Source organism: Mycteria americana, chromosome 1 (genome assembly GCF_035582795.1).
Source record: "Mycteria americana isolate JAX WOST 10 ecotype Jacksonville Zoo and Gardens chromosome 1, USCA_MyAme_1.0, whole genome shotgun sequence".
NCBI lineage: Eukaryota > Metazoa > Chordata > Aves > Ciconiiformes > Ciconiidae > Mycteria > Mycteria americana.
In genome coordinates this window covers 16532849-16554409 of record NC_134365.1, presented here as the reverse complement: position 1 = coordinate 16554409, position 21561 = coordinate 16532849, and the positions used below count along the sequence as shown (strand labels likewise).

Sequence of the window (21561 nt, the reverse complement as noted above, 5' to 3'; positions counted from 1 at the left end):
CCTGCAATTGGGACACTTGGTCCTAATTTATTTATTTCGGGCAAAGTGCAGCCACTTTGCAGTTTCAGCCAAGGCAGAGGATTTTTGCTTTTAGGTAACTGCAGAGAGGGAAGATGGTGCAGAGCAGAAGTTGGACCGCAGTGGAGGGCACGTGAGCACAGGGTTTTTGGTGCATTTGTGTCTGCCCAACTGGAGAGGTGGTTCCGAGGCCTTGCTGAGGCTTGGGGGTGGAGGAGCCTGGTGTGAAAACCACCTTGCCAAGCAGAGCGAGGGCATGTGCTGCTGGTTTGCCTTTCGAAACCTCCAGAACAAACCGTTTTAAAAACCACCAATATTGAAAAGCTTTCTCACAAATCTGGTGGCAGAATAAAACTCTGAATTCCCAGGTAGAGGCCCAGCACAAGACAAAATGAATTGGCACAGAGTTGCAGGGATTTTCAGGCGGTGCCAAGCCCCCGTGCTCCCCATGCTGCATGCCCTCGCTCATGTCCCGCCTGCCATCCTTTCTGGGGAGCTCCGACCCTTTGTGCAAAGCCAAAGGGTAATAACTTATAGCCGGGCTCTCTTCAAAGAGTGTGAGAATACATGAGGGGACATCCTGAAGTGATATGTATATAGAGAGATGTTTCCGTACATTTTATCCCTTTCTACTGAAGCAGCTTCCTTAAGAATGCACAGGATGTTGTTCTATGGAGAGAACTATTTGTGGATGCAGATATATTTGAAACGGGAAGTTTGAACACCACACACTTCCATTTTCTCTTGCCTTTTTCCTCCTCTTTGCTTTATATAAAGAGTAGCAGATAAAAACCTGGCACCTCAGACTGAAAGGAGTGACCACGTATTGATTTAGCTATTAAATATCTGTTGATGATTAGGATCTCTGTTATTTAGTGACACCCTACTCATGGTGGCCGTGATCTGCTTTTCAAATGTTATCCTGAGCAGTGGTTTGGTTTGGAGCAGCCCGGTGTAGTCAGGAAGTAATTAGCACTCAGCTTGCACGGTTAATAGAGCAGCTATGTAAATCCTATGTCAATCCTGTGTAAATAGGTGGATCCTATGTAAATCCACCGCAATAAATCCTACTGCTACAAGTATGATGTGAAAGTCTTTACGGTGATCGAGATGTCATAGCTGGTGGACTAGTTACTCACAGCAAGTTTTTAAATTTAATTCCCCACTATAACAGAGAAATGGATGAAGAGCTGTGCAGTGTTGTTTTATTTTATCTTTCTTGCTTTTTGTATATTGTTAAGCAGAAGGGCAACAGTGTGCACGCACATGGGTTTAAAAGAGAATTCGTGTTCTCTGGGATGCAAACCATGGATGCTGCGATCCAGAAGTGATCCATCAGCAGAACTCATCACTTCACGCTCTTCCATGGGGCTCACAAACTTAATGTATTGGTATTAAAACCTGTGTCCCCTGTTTTTGTAGGGAGTAAACATAATAGAGCGCCAGTACACGCCGGACCGCACACCATCGTGGACGGGCATAGGATTTGTAAGGGTCCCTGAGGGGGCGTACCTGGAATTCTACATCGACAACATCCCTTACTCCATGGAGTACGATATTCTGGTCCGCTACGAGCCACAGGTAGGTCTGTGAGTTTGGGCATTGCTGCCTCCTGGCAGGCACTGGCTGTCCCGGTGCACGACTGACAGGAGCCCGGCACTTCCAGGAGTCATCAGGACTCAAAGACAAGGATAGGCGCTCAGTTATATGTCCGAGATGTGTGAAAATCCAAGAAGCTGTTGACTTACTAGTATTACTTGCTTTACGGTTTCATTCATTATTGTGTTGTTTTAGCACCTGTTTAATGAGCAAATTAAAAAGTGACAAGTCCTGTCAGGACCGATTAGAATATAAATTTGGCACCAGCCAGATGACCTTCTAATGGGTGGAAATGCTGTTACGCACCTTAGGAGACAAATTGCTCGTCTTGGATGTTGAATGCCTGCAGCCAAGAGTTTGCAAGCAGTTGGTTTTGACTGTGGATAATTTGCAGGGTGAAGGGAAAGAGAAAAATACCCCCAGCTTCTTACCTAGAGCCTGGCAGCAATTGACTGCAGTGAAATACTCAGGTGCAGTACCCAGAGGTGGGGGGAGAGGAGGTCACCAAACCCCCCGCTGATGCCGTGCCGCAGATGGGACTGCTGACCACCTGCACCTAGTCATGTTTTTTGGGGAGGGAGGGAGAGAGGCTGTTGTGCTGGAGGGTGCCCAGGGGCACTTGCCTTGTCTTGTCTCAGCCCAAACCTGCAGCCGGTAAATGCCCCATTGATGCTGCAGCTGCAGCCCCATCCTCCCCGAAGCACAGTGACCACCGTGTTTGTGCGCGCATGTTTCCTGGCCTGAGCTCTGGATGCTCCCGGGAGCTTACAGCCGTTGCTTGATGCTGATCAGCCTTTTTTTCCCCCCAGTTGCCGGATCAGTGGGAAAAAGCTGTGATCAGCGTCTCGCGCCCAGGCAAGATTCCCACGGGTAGCCGGTGTGGCAATACAGTTCCTGATGATGATAATCAGGTCGTCTCACTGTCACCCGGCTCCAGGTAGGTATAACTGTATGGGTGAAAAGGAGAAAAAACATTTAAAAAATTGAAACAGAGTAATGTCACGTTTTCAGTTTGCTGTGGCCTCTATGAAAATGAATGAAATTTAATTTTCAGTGGGTTATGAAAACATTTTGCATTGTGTATGTAGACTCAAAGCTTTTAAGTTTATTCTCTTTATCTGATTTGTTTTGTTCACTGAGTAAAGAGGGGGGGAAGTGTTTGCACAGCCTGTGAGTGAACATCAGTATGACTCTTTAGCTTGCCGATAAGGTTTTCCGGTTCTGACTTGCACAAGCCTCCAAACCATCTCTTTCGCATTGTAGCTTTTGTTCTGCCTGGTCTTGGCTGCTTTCCGTTATGTCAATTGCTTTATAGGGCCATGTGAAACGCTTTATGATGCTGGGTGTTTGAAGTAAGAATTGTTTCCTGTTCCTAATCCAGATACGTCGTTCTCCCGCGGCCCGTCTGCTTCGAGAAGGGGCTGAATTACACCATCCGCCTGGAGCTGCCCCAGTACTCCTCGGTGGATACGGAGACGGAGAGCCCATACACGCTCATTGACTCTGTGAGCAGAAATTGTTTCAGGGATGCTCTGGTGGAAAAGTATATTTAAAAGCCTGAAAGTTTGCATCTCCTCTGGGATGCATCTGTGTAAATCTGAAGTAATATTTTACAGTGCTGTTGCTTGTGGCTGAAGCCAGATTTTAACTGAACAATGTAAAGCACTGTAGGTTTCTTCAGTCTTAAAGTATGTGGGTTGTTTTTGTATTTTACAGGACTGCAGCTAGTGCCACAGACCTGTAGTTTCCTTGGGGAGGCTAATGAGTGCTATATATGTCATGAAATGTCAACCTTTTTCTTTTGAATGGATAGAATTTGGTAGATTTGGTAAGAATTTGGTAGATACCAGAACTATTCCACCAAAACCAACAGAAATACTGTCATTTCCCTTCCCAATTCTGTCTGGCTGTTTGCTTTTTGGCCAAAAAAGGATCATAGGAAGCAGGATAATGGTGAATTTTCACAATTTTGTTGGAGGCTATTTATAAATAGTGATACTTTGTCATTGTAAAATTTTGTAGCTTGTTCTCATGCCATACTGCAAATCGCTGGACATATTCACAGTGGGAGGCTCAGGTGAAGATGTGGTCATGAACAGTGCTTGGGAAACTTTCCAAAGATACCGGTGTCTGGAAAACAGCAGGAGTGTTGTGAAAACTCCCATGACGGACGTCTGCAAGAACATCATATTCAGCATTTCTGCTCTATTACACGAGACTGCATTATGTACGTAACCACCTACGTATAGGGCAAACTGTGCCTGGAAGCTGGATGGCGCTTGCAGGCGGAGTGGTTTGCACAGGGAAGGCGTGTGCGTGGGATGAGGCAGGTAGTTCATGTCCTGTGCTGTGGTACTCACTCCCCCTGATGCTTTTCTCTTCTCAGCATGCCAGTGTGACCCCCAGGGCTCCCTGAGTTCGGTGTGCGACCCCAGCGGAGGACAGTGCCAGTGTCGTCCTAATGTCGTTGGAAGACAATGTGACAGATGCGCCCCTGGCACCTTTGGGTTCGGGCCAAGTGGATGCCGATGTACGTTAAACACTTGGCTCTGGGTTGTGTTGTGGTCGGGGCCCTGCGTTTAGGGCTTGCCGTGGAAATGCAGCCCCTCTCTCCCTCTCCTTGCAGCATGTGAGTGCCACGTCCGAGGCTCTTACAACGCCTTCTGCGATGCGGAGACAGGCCAGTGCCACTGCTTCCCCGGGGTATATGGGCGGCAGTGCGACCGCTGCCTGCCCGGCTTCTGGGGCTTCCCCAGCTGCCAGCCCTGCCACTGCAATGGCCACGCTGACGACTGCAGCCCCTACACCGGGGAGTGCCTGAGCTGCCGGGACCACACAGCGGGGCACAACTGCGAGAGGTACGGCACGTGCGCCCCCTCCCTGATCCCTCTCTTCCCCCTGGAAGGATGAGCACAGCAGCCATTCCCCTTCGGTGCTGTTGCTAGGGTGGGTGTGAATCCACAGGGAGAGTCCCTGCACCGTGGGAGCCAGAGCAGCACTGGTGGTCCCGGAGGAGAATGGGAGCAGGGACCCCATCTTCCCTGCCCATGGCCTCATGCCTCCTGGCAGTGCCTGCCCAGATGCCGGAGGACACGTTGCAGGACCCTGGGGCTTCAGAGAGGGTTTCTCCATTGAAAGCTTCTTGAGAGGCATCAGCCTTGGGCCTCCTGCTCTTACGCTGGTGTGAGCCAGTCAAATTTGCCTCTGTGGCTGCTCGGAGCATGAGTGGCACAGGAGAGCTGTAAGGATGTTTCTGCCCTTTGGTTCTTCACGGTGGTTTAAAACCTGAGCGTAGTTATGGCAAGGCTGCAGTCTGTTTGCCTGTGGTCCCCTGCATGCCGTGTACCCCATTGCGCAGGTGCCAGACTGGCTACTACGGAGACCCCGTCCTGGGATCAGGTGACCACTGCCGCCCCTGCCCTTGCCCTGACGGCCCCGAGAGCGGACGCCAGTTTGCCAGCGGCTGTTACCAGGATCCGGTCACACTGCAAGTCGTGTGTGTCTGTAGCGTGGGATACATAGGTACTTCGTGGGTGTGTGGGGCGGGGCTGGTTGGGTTCAACCTCTGAGTGGGAAGGGGTATGTTCATAAGGGTGGTTGGATGTGACCACAGCACCAGCATCAATGTGTTGCTGCTGGAGGTTGGCAGCACTTGGAAGATGCCAGGGCAGAGCGGCTTGTGCAGGCGATGCTGGCAGCGTGGTGAGGGATGACCGGTGGTCGGCAGAGGTGGACCAGGACAGCAGTGGAGCCGAGGGGACGAGCGCGCTGGCGGCTGGGCTGCAGCACCGTGCCTTGGTGCCCCAGGCAGTACCATCCATGCTGCGCCAAGCTGCTGCAGTCTCACCAAGCGCTGCCTCTGTTGCTTTGAGCATAATCCAATTAACACCCCCCCGCCAATTAATGGCCTTTGTTGTCTTGCCTCAGTCTTGCCATTTAGGGGGCTGCGTGCTAGCGAGCTGTGATGGTAATTCCCACCATGCCTGTTTGTTCAAACAGGCAGTCGATGTGATGAATGTGCGTCTGGCTTCTTTGGGAGCCCCGACGAGGTTGGCGGTGCCTGCCAGCCGTGCCAGTGCAACAACAACATCGACACCACTGACCCGGAGGCTTGCGACAAGAAGACGGGAACGTGCATGAAGTGCCTGTATCACACGGAGGGGGAAAACTGCCACCTCTGCAAACGGGGCTACTACGGGAGCGCCCTGCAGCAGGACTGCAGAAGTGAGTGGGGAGACGCGGCCGTGTCCCCTCAGCCGGCCATGTCACAGGGCGGCAGCGGCTGCCCGAGCTCTTTTAAATTTACCTGGGAGCATTTGGGGTGGAGGGGAAACCTAATTACCTCCAGCTGGAGTTCGTGCAGCGGCCCTGCAGCTCAGCAGGGCTCCTGGCCAGGACGGAGTCCTTTACATTTGACAGGGAGAGCAGGGACAGCATTTACATGTGCTGAAAGGACAAGGCTTTTGCGGGAGGGGGGTTTCTTGTCCTCTTGTTAGAGGTCTTTGTTTCCTTCTTCTCCAGAGGTGGCCTGGGGCTGGGTGTGGGTTTGGCTTGTGTTCACACCAGCAGATGTGGCTGGACAGCGGGAGCAAGTCCTACCTGGGGAGCAAGGGCCACACCAGAGAGCTGAACTAGGCGGCGGGGAGGCAGACCCTCCTCTCCCTCAGCGCTGGATGCAGCCTGGCAGGGCGGGTGGGTCGCTGGGTGGGCGAGCGGAGCCCTGCGGCAAGCAGATTTGCCACCACAGCTGGCTGACAGGAGCTGGGCAGCCTTGACCTTTGGTTGTGTACAGAGGGAGGAAAGGAGAAGAGGAGGAAGGCTGGGCTGCTTGCGCGGGGGGCTCCTGTCGCCTCCTGGGTGCTGGGGCAGAAGCTGTAGAGGTGGCCAGCCTGGGACATGAGCAGGGCTCTTGAGCGGTGCTGGGTGGCGTTCAGTGTTGGGTCAGGCCTGGCCGCAGGTGTGGGGACGTGCCGGCATCTGCCCGCACCTCTGGGGACTGAGAATAAATTAAATGCAAACTCCAGGTGGTTTGGTAACGAAAGGGCAGGCTGACATCGAGGCGCCATGCTCTTTCCCTCACAGAGTGCGTCTGCAACTACCTGGGCACTGTCCAGGAGGACTGCGAGGGCTCTGAGAGCTGCCGGTGCGAGGCAGCCACGGGGCAGTGCCGGTGCCTCCCCAACGTGGTGGGGCAGACCTGCGACCGCTGTGCCCCCCACACGTGGAGGCTCGCCAGCGGCACCGGCTGCGAGCAGTGTGGCTGCGACCCCGCACGCTCCCTCGGGCCCGCCTGCAACGAGGTGAGGGGAGCGCGGGGCACGCTGTGACGGCTCGGCCTTTGCTCCAGCGCAGGGGCGAGGCATGGAGACCGTCATGTCTCTTGTTATTTTGTGGCAGTTCACAGGGCAGTGCCAGTGCATGCGGGGCTTCGGAGGCCGGACCTGCCGGGAGTGCCAGGAGCTCTTCTGGGGCGACCCAGGCGTGGAATGCCAAGGTGAGTCCCAGCCCGGTGCCCGCTCTGGTGCGGCCCCCCCTGCTCCTTTTGGAAATGACCCGGTGGCCAGGCACTCTGTCACCCCCCGGTGCGCTGGGACACCCCTGCCAGGAGCAGCCTCTCCAGTGACCCCTGCCAGTCCCACAGGAGCCTTGGAAATGAGGGAGGAAGGCATGGAGGGGTCTCTCCTCCGGGGATGGGAGGCATGGCGGAGCCCAGCTCAACGCTTGCCTGGTTTATTTTATTTCTTGTTGGACCCTTATTTAGAAACAATCATCTCTGTGTAGAAACCAACTCTTATTTAACCGTTAGGTTGCAATGCTGCCAGGTAAGCCAGCGTGGCAAGAAAACATATCGCAAGTGTTTGAGTTTGAGAATTGGTCTGGAAACTAGTTTCCTTTGCCCTTTGTTTGTATGTAGTAGAAGACCCCTGTCTCCTCTTCTGTCTTGTTAGGGAGGCTGGGGCTGAAGAAATAAGGTTTTTGATTTAGTAGGAGACTTTCTTTGTATTTCAGATGAAAATAAAGGACCCAGCAGAGACTGTGCAGTGGGTTAGCCATAGCTACATGCCACAAAACAGAGCGCCGTAAAGTCGCTTGTTTAGAAAACTGGATGCTCTCTGCCCTTTCATTATAAACAAGTCTGTTCATTAGCTGGAAAAGAAACTTCAAACACTGTCCAGACCAGAACAAACTTGTATCTCTGATCTGTTCAAATAGGAGCCTTTGCCAGGAGGGTTTGCAGTAGATTAAGGTATTTTTTCCTGCAGGGAGGAATGTGCTTGCTGTGGTCTTTAATAAATCCCTTACAATAGAGATACCTTAGCACCTATTATCTAACCAGATAGGCAGGTCACAGTTACTTGGTTAATGCAGCAGATGAAAGGATTGGGGAATTGTCCCTGTTCCTGAGTACATATTGGGTTTCTCGGGGAGGCTGTGTGTGTTCTGGCGTGGTGAGGGGCGCTGACCCTGCCGGCCCCAGGGCAGGGGTTGTCTCTTGGTATCAGCTGTCTCCATCAGGGTTTATTGGTGGAGTCCATCAGCATACCTTATCAGCAGGATTTTCCCATGTACCAGCATTTCTGGCCTCTCATGGAGTTTCTGCTGTGAACCTGGAGTTTCCGTGAAAACCTGCTTCTTAACATTTCTGAAGTAAAGAGAGGATGTATTCTTCAGAGCCTGTTTTTACCATGCTCTTCTACGCTCTCCTTCCAACCTGCCACCCCTTCTGTCCCCAAGTGACACAGGAGACTCACTCAGGTGGAAATGCAGATTTTCCTTCAGGATTGCATCCAAGGAGGTCTCTGTGGCAGGCGGGGAGAGCCGGTGCCCAGGGCTGAGCCGGAGCAGCCTGCAGCGCGATGCCCTGGATAGGCTCCAAGCTTGTGCTCACTTGTGGAATGCATCCAGCCCCACAGCACTGCCAAGTCTCCCCAACGTGGTGGTATCAGTGCCTCCCACCCTGTCTTCCACCCTTCCTTGGCAGAGAGAGAAGCAACTTCTCAGCCCTCATTTAGTTCCAGCAAGCAGAGGGGTGATGTTCAGGCTGGCAGACGTGCAGCCGCCGCGTGGGCAGGTAGTCACTCTCCGTGGTAAGCGATTTGCAGGCGAACTGGAAAACTGTGCCATTTAAGGAGTTACAGAGCAGTGCCCCTGGAAAATAGCTTTATGGCCTGCGGCCAAGGTGAAGCTGGAACTGAGACGGATTCATCACAAAGATGTTGGCTCCAGCTGCAGGGGGACACATGGGCTCCTGGCTGTGCTGCCCTCGGTGGCATGCTCATGCTGGTGCAAGTAGCCAAAAGGGCCACATTTTGTGCCGCATTCAGGAAGAAAATACAAACCGGTCTGGATGGGGAATGGTGAGAGAGCTCTGAACCATGTAAGTATGGATGGACAGTCTTTGCTGCGGGCACCGAGCTGATGCGGAGGTGTGGACGTCAGTCCCGACAACTCTGGGTGGGATCCTCCACCAGCCAGGGCAAGCGGCTTCTGCTCAAGTTTGGAAATCACAGGGTGCATCACTCAAGGGACAGTGATGTGTGATCTCTTCCCAAGAGGTCTTCAGGCTGTTGGCACCAACAGACATGAGCCCCTGCTGAGAAATGGGGACTGTATTGCCCACGTTGCTGTGACACCCTTTACAAATTTTTTAATTAGTTAAAAAAAAAAAGTGAGGTCATGTGAACACAAGTGCCTGCAAATAACCTCTGGACACAGCTACGTGGGGATGTACAAAATGGCCCATCTAGGACAGGCTCGGGGCTGCAGCCCCCCATGGGTCCCCAGGCGCTTGCAGCAGCACCAAGCTGGGGATGCAGCCCTGGGGTCCCAGCACGCTCTGCTGGAAACCAGACTCCAGGGCACGCTTCCCCGCTGTCCCCATTGATGGCAGTGACCATTGCTGGCTGCTGCCTGTGACTTGTTTTCTAGAAATCTTGGTAAGCTTCGAGATGGTGAAGCAGAAGCTGGGGGAGGCAGGTTTTTGCACCTGGTCTGGGTGCTTTGATTTGCAGTCTGTGCTCCCTGCGGCAGAGAGAGTGTGTCATACGATGTCTCCTCTCTGCATGTCCCCAGAGATCACACTAGGACCAGACCGCTGGGGCAAGCTAAGGTGGGTGCCTATGTTTGGGCAGCATCTCGACCCATCAGTACCAGGTACACTCCCACCACCCACAGATGTCCATTGGGGATTACACACCGCAGGGAGCCTGTAGGGCTGGGTCTTCGGAGACTGCTTACCCCATGCTTTGAAAAAGCACAACAGTTACTCATTTAATTTAACATAATGCCCAAAACTAGCACAGGAGAGGCACAGAGGATAGGGAAGAGCCCAGCATGTTTATCTGGGCCTTGTGCAGGTCCCTATGAGGATTACAGTGAGCAGGAGCTGTGCAGTGAGCATCGTTTGCTCGGAAGGGCAATGCCAGCCCCTTTGCAGGACTCTCTGGCCATTGCTTCAGCTACAAGCTATATGCAGCTCTGCACGAGCCTGCATGTGAATGTGTGCGTGTGCATGAAAGTCCTTGCTAAGGTAGTAAATAACAGGATTACAAATTTCAGCAAACTCGAGTCTCCCAGGCATTCTGCTGGAGCTTTTCCAAAGCCTGGCAACGAAAGTGCAGGACTCAGCATGCTGAGCTCTGCGCCGACTTCAGCCTGCAAAGCACATTTCTGGCAGGAGGCTCCAGGCTCCCGGGAAGCCTCTGAGATACGGTGTGGCTGCACATGCAGCTCAGACAATGCCCTTGCACAGTAGATATTTGAAGTTTATGTGTTTCATATAATATAAAGGAGATTACAATTTTACTATCATTACTGTTTTAATAAATTGAACAAACAGAACAGAGTGCAGTTAGTAAAAGGTACTGTATCAGATGATTGAAAGTTAGGTTGTATTGCTACCTCCCCTTTACAGGAAGCATACCTGTGTCAATATTTTTCTGTGTTGGACTGGAATATCAAGCCCTATTGTAAAAAACAGAATTTAATTGCACTAAGATGAAAACGCATTTTTATCAAATAATCATTGCAGACATTGGCAGAAAGTTGTTTTTCTCCGGTTTTAGTCTTTGTTATGTACCTGGTGCTGAAACGTCTGTTCACTGAAAATTACCCCATTGCCAATTAAGAATAGGCTTAGTAGTCTTAATTTAACACCTGGGTCTTAAACTAGTCACGTAGGCTGCTTTTATAGGAGGTGTTTATGGTGCAGAGAAAAAGATTAGCAGATGTTTCTTTTCCTTCTGTGCTAAGTGTCTAAAGGAATTCAGACAAATTCTACACTAAAGAAAATATAATTTTCACTTTGAGTTTCATAATTTCAATTGACCTGTGGTCTTAAAATATTGTAATGTATATTGATTGTTTCCAGAAAATTGCCCTTTCAGCAAGGTCTGCTAGCATGTTAAAATGCAGCACAGCTCTAGTAATTCTAGGCTGGGATCTTATCCTAACACTCATACTGAAAATTGTAACGCTGAGGAGTTAGCAATATGCTTACAGGGTAATTTGAATCAATAGCTGATTATTCAGAAGAAATTTGCTAGTTCTGCAAAACTTTCAACCTTTCAAATTGCTGGATGGTTTTATCATCGTAGTGCCTCACTACCACTGGGAAATGACGCCAGGAAATCAAGTTTGAACAAACCCTTTGGTTTTTTTGCTGCGGATGAGTCAAACATTTGATGCTCTCTGTCCCCGATCTCAAGTAGTAAAGAAAATATTTCTGCAAAAATGTTTTCTGTTCTGTGTAGGATGATGTATGACACTTGCTTGTTCCTAGCATCCTACAGTAAGGCGTTAAACCCCAAGCCTGTGATTTTCATACAGCCCTTTCAGTATCCATTATATCATCTCGGCTGTAGAATCAACTGCTCTGACACACCTTTGTTTAGATTAAGTGATATGCAAATACGCCATATATTACATTACAGTAGTTTAAATGGAAGTGAGTTCTAAATATTTAAAATTAGTGGGAAAGGTAGCAGAGCTGTCAGAGTAACTGAAAGATCCTTCTGAGCTTGAAACAAACTACTCGAGCTAGTAATTTACTTCTTTGGGATTTCTCCCCATAGGTTTCTACAAGTCTGTGTTCAATAAACATGTATAAGTGTTACTTTTTATCTTTAAGATCAGTTAAAAGAATTACTAAAAGAGAAATGCATTGATCAAGGTGGTAAAAAAATTACCCATGGATACTCTGTGTGCATGCACATACGTGCACATGCATTTGTGAACAGATGCAGCTACAACCTTTTATACTCATAAGCTGCTAATCAGCAGATCCTGACTGAAGAATTAGGCTAGAAAATTTTCCTGTCAAAAATGTGATTTCACGTAAGTCAGAGTATGCCACAGAAGCATGTCTGATTGAGTTAAACACTCAATTAAAGAAAACAATACACCCAGTTCCAAAATGACATTTTGGAACAGAAACCTATTGTTTACCTTAGTAAATGCTCCTTTGAAAACCCTCAGATCTTTGACCAGCGATTTCAGAAGAGCTCTTTTCTTCTGCTATGCTTTCCATGAGAGGTACTGCAGTGTCCTGCTCTGCTTACTCAGGGACAGATTTGATCCCTGTCTAACTGATCTTCAAAGCAAGCAGCCCAGTCTGTGTTAACTTACAGCCCTTCACCCGTCTTGGTTCACCCCTCTGTATGGAGGGAGAATAATCAACTGGTTAAGGCATCTAAATGTCTTGCAGTAAACTCAGCATCTGTGTGGTTTTACAGTGCAAAATGAACCACTTTTCACCATTTCTAGTCACGTAAGCATAGGTAAGGCATTTAAAAAGAGGTTACAGGACTTTATGTCTTTCCCTGTTCCACAGATACTATGTTAGGTGGAGTATAAAGCCATCACTAGCTACTGGATAATATCTGAAACACTTCTGCATCCGTAGATGTGCCTGCGTGTTTCTTGTTCTTCTTGGGGAAAATCAGATTAACCAGGCATATGCTAAAGTTAGATGTGGTATAGCTACTCAAGTGTTACATCAGACTTACGAGTGTGCTGGTTGGAGCCAAAATCTCCAGAGCCAAGCTATACTTTGAAGATTGTGTTTGTGTTAGCCTGTTTGAGTACAGCAGAAGCAAAACTGCTGTAACAGAGCGCATCAGTAGCATGGGACTGCATAGGAGTTGGCTGACATGGTGGCCATAGGAATAGTTGGACATTAACAAAGGAGGTGGTAGAGAAGCAAGAACTCCACTGTGGCTAGATGTGACGCTGGGGTACTTTGGCCAAAAACGATGCTGGGCATGACGTGCTGGATCATTCTGGCACAGTGTTCGCTCTGTTTCTAGCAGGTGATGGGAATCAAGGCGTCTCCTGTTTTCACATCCCAGTTCACTGGCAGTGATAATCAAATATCACATGAATCCTTTTGGTGGATGTGCACCCACCGTCATGAATGATGGATGTGTAACTTGGCACGCGGTTATTCTTCCATGAGCTATTTGCCAGTCCTGTGGTAGCCTTTTCCAGTCCATACCAGCTGGGAGGTCTTCCTTTTCTTTCACATGGATCCTGCCACTGTCACTCTGCTTTGTCCCTTTAGGACAAAGTTGTGCCCTGAAATCCCACAGAGACTGAAGCCAGCGGGTGCTTGGTAAGCAGGCGTTGCATGAGGCAAAGAAGTGAAACCTGTGCACTGAGCTATTTGCCTGGTGGCCCATGGTGTTCAAGGTGCTCCTCACTACCTAGAAGGCTTTATATGGTCTTGTTCTGGGCTTGGCTTACCTCCTCTTGAGAAGTCACCACAGCTGAAGTCAGTTGAGGGTTTGATCCCCACCATGCTGTAAAGGGAAGATGCTCTCTGCAAGGGCCTTGGATGTGCTCTGTGCCAGGATGTGAAATAGCCAGTTGGTGGTGGCCAGGGCACAGGATACAGGACTCTTCCATTAAAGGCACTGGAGATGGTGGAGGTCCTGTTCCACATAGCCTTGGAGGGCAGAAGAGCAGTTTCTGTGGGTTTCTGGCTGGCCAAATTTAGTTATTAATGCGTTGTCTGGAAATTGGGACCCAGCATCTCATAGAAGCACTCAGAGACTGACTCTAGCAAGGAACAGAGATGACTTCAACTGTGGCTGAAGTGCTTGGCTAAGGTCATCTAGACTGTAGAAAAGATCCGAACACTGGCATGTAACCGACCACTGGCATACGCATGTCATTTGTGAGATAAAAGGTTTGCTCACAGGATGTGAGCTGTAAGAAAGAGGAGCAGTGATGCTTTTGTGAGAATTTTAAAAATCTTTCAGTCAGTTCCACAGTAAGGAGTTGTCCAAGGGCTGTAGCTAGAGAGACCGTACCACCAGCATGTAGAAAGGTGTCCCAAATTTTCAAAATGGAAAGAAAATAAAATCTACTGGAATCGTCTTATTCCAGTTCTGAGGGAGGCTTTTTCTTGTTTTCCATTAGACTATGTGATTTTACTTAAAAATAGAGATAAAATTATCTTCAGTTTTACCTTTTGGTTTGAAAGCTGGTGTGGTCCTGTGCAGTTAATGACTTTGGAAGATCATGAAGAAAAGAAAGAGCAAGTGTGAAACCAGCCCTTTTGAAAGCCATTTTATATATGTTGGATTCACACTACTGAAGTAATGCAGAGCCAGCATTGCCTGCTTCTGGGCTTGACAAAGAATCCTAAACCAGATAAAAAACCTACAGTAATGTTTCTAGCTGCCTTGTACAATTTTCTCGTGGGTCCCACAAAGCTCAGTTTGGAAGTTTTCTAGAATTCTAGAAATGGGATGATTCTTCCAACTGTTGTGGTATATTTAGAATAAATTACTTCTTTGCTCTTTATCATCTCCCAACAGGCAGCCGTGGAGTTTGGGTTTTCACTTTGCAAACAAGTTAGTACTTAGATTCTCCTCTCCCCTTCCCCAGCATTTTCTGGCTTCCAGAGATTTTTGGAATCCACATTACCATGTAAATGCTACTAAAGCCATGTCATCTGCCTTTCCTGAACATGCAGGTATTCAGGAGTAGAATTACTGACGTGGTGGTTTTTTTTTTTCTTTTTTTCACTTTAAGCTTTTTAAATCCACAAGTAAATATAGTGATCTGATTTGCCAGCAGCAAATATTCATGTAACTTGACCAGATCTCAGAATCTTTGAGAAAAAACACATGCCATTTAGCCTCTTTCTATGGAGAGGAATTTGGACAATTCATCGTTATACCGAGGGCCTTATTAGTTGACAGAAGGGTTAACTGACCTCCTTCAAACAGGAACTCGATGGTTTGCCTGCAGGGAACATATTCCATGGCAAGTTGACTACTTAAGCACTTTCGATGCAGAGTAAAAACAATCTCTTGTGTCAGGGTATAATTCAAAGAACAAAGGACCATTTTGCTCAATTGTGCAGGCAGCAGAAGTTATTTTTGTCTCTTGCCTATCATATTCACGTTGTACAAGAAAGTCATTTTGTTGAGGAGCGATTTGTTCTGCTGAGGCTCTTTGTGTAATTTTTGAACTGAAGACCACCACTGTGTTTTGGCATTGAAGAAAACAATGTACAATCTTGAAAACGGCTTTGTGTTTTGCCCTTTTTTCAAGAGGGCATGTGCTTGGGGTGTGTGAATTGATTTATGGACCTTTTTGAGCTATTAACCTCCTTCAAGGATGCCTGGTAATTTACTTACACTGGATGTGTAAGTGAAGGCTTTTATCAGGTATCGCAGTCCTTTTCCTGTTCAAGGAATGTGTGCTTGACCTGCTTCGGGTGTACTCTGCCACAATGGGAGGCAGATGATCTGCCTATTTTCAAGGCCTCTCTTTTTTGCTCCTTGCTGCCATCCCTTCATTAAAAGCTTTGCAGGTTGGTAATTTCCTCCGCTGCTGCCTGCGTAATTAAGGAGGAGGAGAGGTCAAGTGGCAGCCCTGCTGCATGGAAGCTTCTCCTGATAGCGTTATTGTGTACAAAGTGTGTCTGTGCATTTAGAAATGACCGTGCATCAGTAAGTTAATTGAGTAACTTCTCTTCATGGCGAGTTAGTGCCAAAGAAGTGCATCTTTATTCTAAAAGCTTGTTAAAAAAGGGTGTTGCCCAAACCTTATCTCTCCAATTTGGCAACTACCTGGAGCCTCTGGGTCTTACCTGACCAGCATATGAAGATAGGTAGGTGTTCACAGTTACAAAAATAAAATAAGAATGAAAGTCCATTTCAGGAAGGTGTGACTACTAACTCCGGAGTTGGTGCTCAAAGTGTGGAATAATTAAAAACCAAACTGGTTAATCATCCTCATTCCCACTTGAGGGTGACAAGCAGTGTGTAGGCTCTTGGTCGTTAGCACCCGTGTTGGAGAAGACTTCTTGCTTCTCTCTCGGACAGGGCTGCCCATGACCACATTCTTTGTTCTATTCTACTTTTCACTGCCTGTTTTTTTTTCCCATTTTCTGTGTACCCAAAACATCAGCCCAGTGCCAGGCTCCTCGATGCATGTTGTGAATGTTTTCCCACCATCCGTGGCAGGAGCATGTCCTGAGCCAGGCTCTGTACCTCTGCACAGAAGATCTCTCAAGGGCTGTTACTCCATAAATTTGTCATGTACTTTGAAGCCACCTCAGCTTTTAGCACCCATGGTGTCTTGTGGTAGGGAGCTCTCCCACTTAGTTAAGTGCTGTGTAATCAACTATCTCCTTTTATTGTGCTGTTTGTGGGAGGTGCAGGGGAGGGTGGTTGATTTTTGATCTGCTGGATTCCTCAGTTGACCCCTACTGTGCTGGAGGAGACGGTAAATGCTTGTTCCTTGTTCACTTTTTGAATTTCACTCCCGTTTTATCTTAAACCACTATGGTATGTGCCTTCCTGTTCTTTCTTTTCCTGTCTGGAAAGCCTTACTCTACTTTTCATTGTAGGAGTGAAACTGGGATCTTTGTCTTCAATTGCTATCCAACGGACATCCAAACACTGCAAGACGTGTCCATCCTTGCTCCATTATTGTACCTGTTTCTGAGATGTGCAAATCCTAGTCTCCCCTAGAGTTATTTCCTTCTCTCTCTCCCCTTTCACACTCAGCCCTGGTTCCCCCATACCCAAGCAGACACATCCATAATTAGCTGATTATAATCCAGACACAGACCACTTCAATACTAATTTCCCTACTTCATGACAACTGGTTGAATTTTTTTTTTCTCCCTGCCAATGTCAACGACATTCCCCTCACTGTAGCCTTTTTCTCCTTCCAGCTTGTGATTGCAACCCTCATGGCATCCAGACCCCACAATGCGACCGCGCCACCGGGCAGTGCATCTGCAACGAAGGGGTGGAAGGGCCACGCTGCGACAAGTGCTCCCGGGGCTACTCGGGCTTCTTCCCCGACTGCGTGCCATGCCACCAGTGCTTCGCCCTCTGGGATGTGATCATCAGTGAGCTGGCTAATAGGACCCAGCAGTTCCTGGATAGGGCTAATGCCCTCAAAATCACTGGAGTCACTGGCCCATACCAGCAGACGCTCAACACCCTGGAGGAGAAGCTCAGTGAAATTAAAACCATCATTGCACAAAATCCAGCTGCCGAGCCCCTGAAGAACATTGGGAATCTCTTCGAGGAAGCAGAGTGAGTACAGTCGCAGTTACGTGGCTAAGTCTAGCGTGGGAAAGAGTGGGAGTGTCAGCAAGCTGGGATTTATTTGAGTGACTGATGTCCCCATGCTGAGCTGAGGACACCCCGGCTCCACTCCTCTAGCTGGGCAAGGTATGCTGCGGCTCTTAGCGCCGGTGGAGCACCTCGCCATGCTAAGCACCAGCAGTGAGCATCTGTCCCACAAGTGGAAACCTGGCCGGGGAAGGTAGGAGCAGCACAGCTACCATGCTCTGGGCAGGGGTTGTCCTGCTCCCACTGTGCACCAGGCAGCGAATTACTGCAGAGCCACTCACGCTTGCCTTGCGCTCCCCCGGGGCAAAGGACAAACACTGCTATTATGTGAGAGAATGAAGAGGGGAGAGATTAAATTCCTGGATTTCTGTGTGTAGCCGATGACTTGGAAACTTGGGCTCCTTTCTGCACTCTGAGCATGTGTGGGGGGAAGCACCAGCTTTATAATAAGCATTGTTTCCATTTTTCTCAGGGTAGGAGCCTTGTATTTTGTTTTACGGCTAAGCATACAAAAGATGGTAGTTTGTGTTTTTGGAGATGGGGCAGTGTAACATTAAGTAGGATTACAGATGCTTTCTAGCCCTGCGTGCAACTGTTTGAGCTTGCTTTGTAAAGGGGACTGCACAAAGCAAAGGGGCAAGGATTAAAGCACAAATGTCTCAATTAGGGATATGCCTGTGCTCTGCAGCCCCCCCCCTCCAGCTGGAGAGCTGGGGGTTGCTGCTGCATTTGGGCTCTGTGTGTGCTGAGGGAGGTCAGAGCAGCTGAGGAGCTGCTTTTCCCTGACGTGTATATATATATCTGTTCTTGTTCCTCTCTGGCTGTATGGAAGTACTGGGCTTTGAAGGACTCCTGGAAAACAGCAGGCTGTTGGGCTATTGAGAGCTGTAAATTGATCACAGAGCTTAAATACTGCCTGATTATTTCAGAATGAGGAAACACGGGGACTGGTGGGATCAGCATGGATGGGAATAGCTTCCTATGCCCACTTCTGTTCCGCAGCAGCAATACACTTGCCTTTCCTTTTAGGGTTATCCCACTAGCTAAAGCTTGCTCTGTGGCTCACTGAGGCCATGCTGAATGCTGAGGGCGGGAGGTTTTCCTTCATAGCCCTAGAGAAACGGCTGGTGAGGAGGGATCTTTACAGACGAGTTAAAAGAATCCATTGTGTTAAAACTAAGGCTTCCCCCCCCGCTTCCTGAAGTTCCAATCTGTCCCATGAGCTCGTAGTAATCAAAACTGCATTTGTAGCTGTGTGGGATGGGAAGCAAATTATGTATGGATCATAGTAGTCAACTCTGACCTATGCAGTTGCCAGGCTGCAAGAGCATTACACCAGTCCTCTGGAATCTGCCTCCAGTTAATCTTACACAAAGCAGCTGTTTTCTGAGCAATTTGGTGCTTTGAGTTTATAAACGTGCTGTAGATTAAAAAGTAGTTTTGTATGATAAAGGAAACAAAACAGTATTCTAGGTAGGCATGTTGTTACAAATCCAGCTCCACCGAGGGAGGACAGGTCCTGCCGTGGGAGAAGCTCAGCACGGCTCTAACCACCACTCTTCAGTGAAGTGAAGCACCGAGGCTTACAACCCTTCCTGCCCCCCGTGTTGAGTCCTGTGCCTCTGTTTTACAGAAAGCTGACAGCAGATGTTACAGTTAAGATAGCTGACATAGAAGAAAACCTGTCAGCCTTAGCAGTGAAGAGCAATAGCACAGACGCTGACCTGAGCACACTGGAGACAGATGCCAAAAGCCTAGACCGTGTCGTGAAAGAACTTGCAGAACAGCTAGAGTTCATCAAGATCTCTGATGTTCGGGGTAAGTGTCGCAGGGAGGGGGAGAAAGCAGCAGGGTGGCTAAAGATTTAATTAGTGCATGGTTTTAAATACCAGGTTAATCTTCTAACTTGTAATAAAACACAGTTCCTAGGAGGGCACCTTCTTTCTGTGCATTAGCAGAGTTGCTGATGCAGCAGGAATTTTGTTTTGCCCCCTCACCCCCTCTCTCCCTCCGCTCATTGCAAAGCCGGCTCAAGTTCTTGGGGCACAGAGTTGTCTTAAAGGCTCTTGATTAATACATTTTAGATGAGATACAACAGCTGAAAGTGCAGCAGATTCCAAGATACACCTGGACATCTCCCTTGCTCTCCCCAGTCTCTTAAAGTGCTGTTTCTGTTTGGAAAAACTACCTGGGTCTTGGTGACTAAGAGCACACCATAAGGGCTCAGTTCTTCCGAGCCACCCAAGCCTTGCATGCCTATTGGCACATTGAAATGGGTCAAGAATCAAAAGTTGCTGGAGAAAGAGGAATGTCACCAAATTCTTTGGAAATTTTGAAAGCTGACTTCATTCCAATTTGAAACAAAGGATTTAAAAAAAAAAACAATTTCCTGCTTTGCAGGAAGTCTGAGATGGTTTCCAGTGAACATGGGATTTCGCAGAGCAAGGCAAGTAGGATGTAGAACAGGGGAGTCCCTGACTTGTGGCATTCTGCAGAGGAAAGCTGCCCTGAGGTGTGGAGTGTGGCCCCCCTGTGGGGTCCCTCACACCCACTCAAGGCCTCTCTGGGAGTTGTCCAAAACTAACAGTCCCATAAATCAGCATCTTTCATCAAGCAGTTGTTTCTTAGGAAAGCTCTGACCAGCTTCCAAGCAGTGACTCCATAAGCCAGACATCCCAGGGCAAGCAGCAAGAACTAAAGGGATAAGTGAACCCTTAGAAAACAGACTGTTGCCCTATAAACCTAAAAGGCTGGATCTTCTTTTGCCCTCAGGGCAAGCAGAATTCAGTCACTAGGGTCAGAGAAAGGCTTAACTTCAAAATCCAGCAAACTTGACACACTGTCAACCAAGCAAAGAAATTAACTTTTTTCTTTCCCCCCACAACAGGCCAAATTCTGTCATCCTTGCAATGGCACTGAATATAGCTGCACAGGCTAGCGTTTCATTTAACTTGATATTTGTATCGCTAACCTTGATGTGTCATCTGCCAACCTCCATAATATAAATTAGTTTGGGTTACTTAACAGATTTCTGAGCAGCTCCATCTGATTTCTGCAGGAGCCTTGGATAGTATCACCAAGTATTTCCAGATGTCCCTGGAGGCAGAGGAGAGGGTCAATGCCTCCACTGTTCACCCCGATAGCGCCGTGGAGCTGTCAGCACAAACACGGCAGGAAGTGGAAGACTTAATCAATGAGAAGGAGGCCCAGTTCAAGGCTAAACAAGAGGAGCAGTCGCGCCTTCTGGATGAACTCGCAGGCAAGCTGCAGAGCCTGGATCTTTCCGAAGTGGCTGAGAAGGTACACAGCTGAGAATCACTGGTATAAAACCTGTAGCAAAAATAGTCGGGTTTGTGAAGAAGTGATGAGCAGGGAGGAACTGTTTAGAGCCTTGACAGTGAGATACAGTTTGTTCGTGAAAAGTGCATGTTTCTTGGATGACAGGGTATTTTGTGGGTTAGAACAGGGCTGTTAGATGGGTGGGCTCTGAGACCTACTGGCTTTCAGGCACCAGCCTTTCATGTTGATCTCCCTCCTACCCCTTCCCAGCCCTGACAAAGCAGCCATCTTTGCATCCAACATGAAAAAAAAGGGCACCCAAAGCCCTTTGCTGTGGACAGAGCTTCCACGTGCAAAGCAGCGTAGCAGGTCTGCTGGACTGAGAGCCATCCTCTTAAGCCTGTCCTCGGTTCACGTGCTTGTTTTCTCTCAGCTCCTCTCTTCCTTTTTGCAGCTCTGCAGGGTACACACTGTGCCTGTGCAGCGCCCAGCCAGGCAGCGCTTCTGCTTGTGCCAATGGGCCGCCCTGCTCGGCATCACCGCGCTCCCCTCCTCGAGCTTGAGACAAAGCAGAACTTACAGGGAGCTGGAGTCAAAAGGGCATTTTCTCTGTTGAAGCTGCCTGCTCAGCTGTAGATATGATCAAGGGTGGCTTTTTCTTGGGAGAGGCTGGGTGTTCCCTTGGTTTTGCTTTGAAGTCGGCCAGCTGCATTCAGAGAACAAGCAAGCCTGCATGAAGGCAGGCTGCAGGGGACTGCTCATTAACTCCCCTGGGCAGGCATGTGTTAGAGGATGAGTTCTTCGCAGGCTGAATTGTCCCCTGTCCTTTGCAACTATGGTCATCCCTCCCGCCTCCCCCAGCCCTCTTTTTTTCTCAGGAGGGAGGAAAGAGACATCTTTTTGTTTAGCTTCCCTTCCCCTACATTCCTGCCTAACTGTTCTTGAGGACTGAAAGTCTTGGGTAGATGTTTATCAAGGCCATAAACACCGAGTTGCTTGGAGGTGTAATCATGGGACACACCAAAAGAAAAAAATCTCTTCACTTTCTAGCTACTGCTAG

The 21561-nt window shown here is 48.7% G+C and overlaps 1 protein-coding gene across 1 annotated transcript in view; it reads left to right on the top strand.

Annotated features, from left to right (window-relative positions):
- The window catches only part of LAMB1 (laminin subunit beta 1), a 44651-nt gene that overhangs the window by 16428 nt on the left and 6662 nt on the right, over positions 1–21561 (top strand). Inside the window, exons 14-26 of the mRNA XM_075491856.1 lie at positions 1441–1599; positions 2427–2554; positions 2999–3122; positions 3640–3844; positions 4004–4147; positions 4244–4475; positions 4976–5139; positions 5617–5841; positions 6700–6917; positions 7015–7111; positions 16814–17183; positions 18856–19040; positions 20281–20522. Coding sequence (XP_075347971.1) covers positions 1441–1599; positions 2427–2554; positions 2999–3122; positions 3640–3844; positions 4004–4147; positions 4244–4475; positions 4976–5139; positions 5617–5841; positions 6700–6917; positions 7015–7111; positions 16814–17183; positions 18856–19040; positions 20281–20522 — 2493 coding nt within the window. The remainder of the gene's footprint in view (positions 1–1440; positions 1600–2426; positions 2555–2998; positions 3123–3639; positions 3845–4003; positions 4148–4243; positions 4476–4975; positions 5140–5616; positions 5842–6699; positions 6918–7014; positions 7112–16813; positions 17184–18855; positions 19041–20280; positions 20523–21561) is intronic.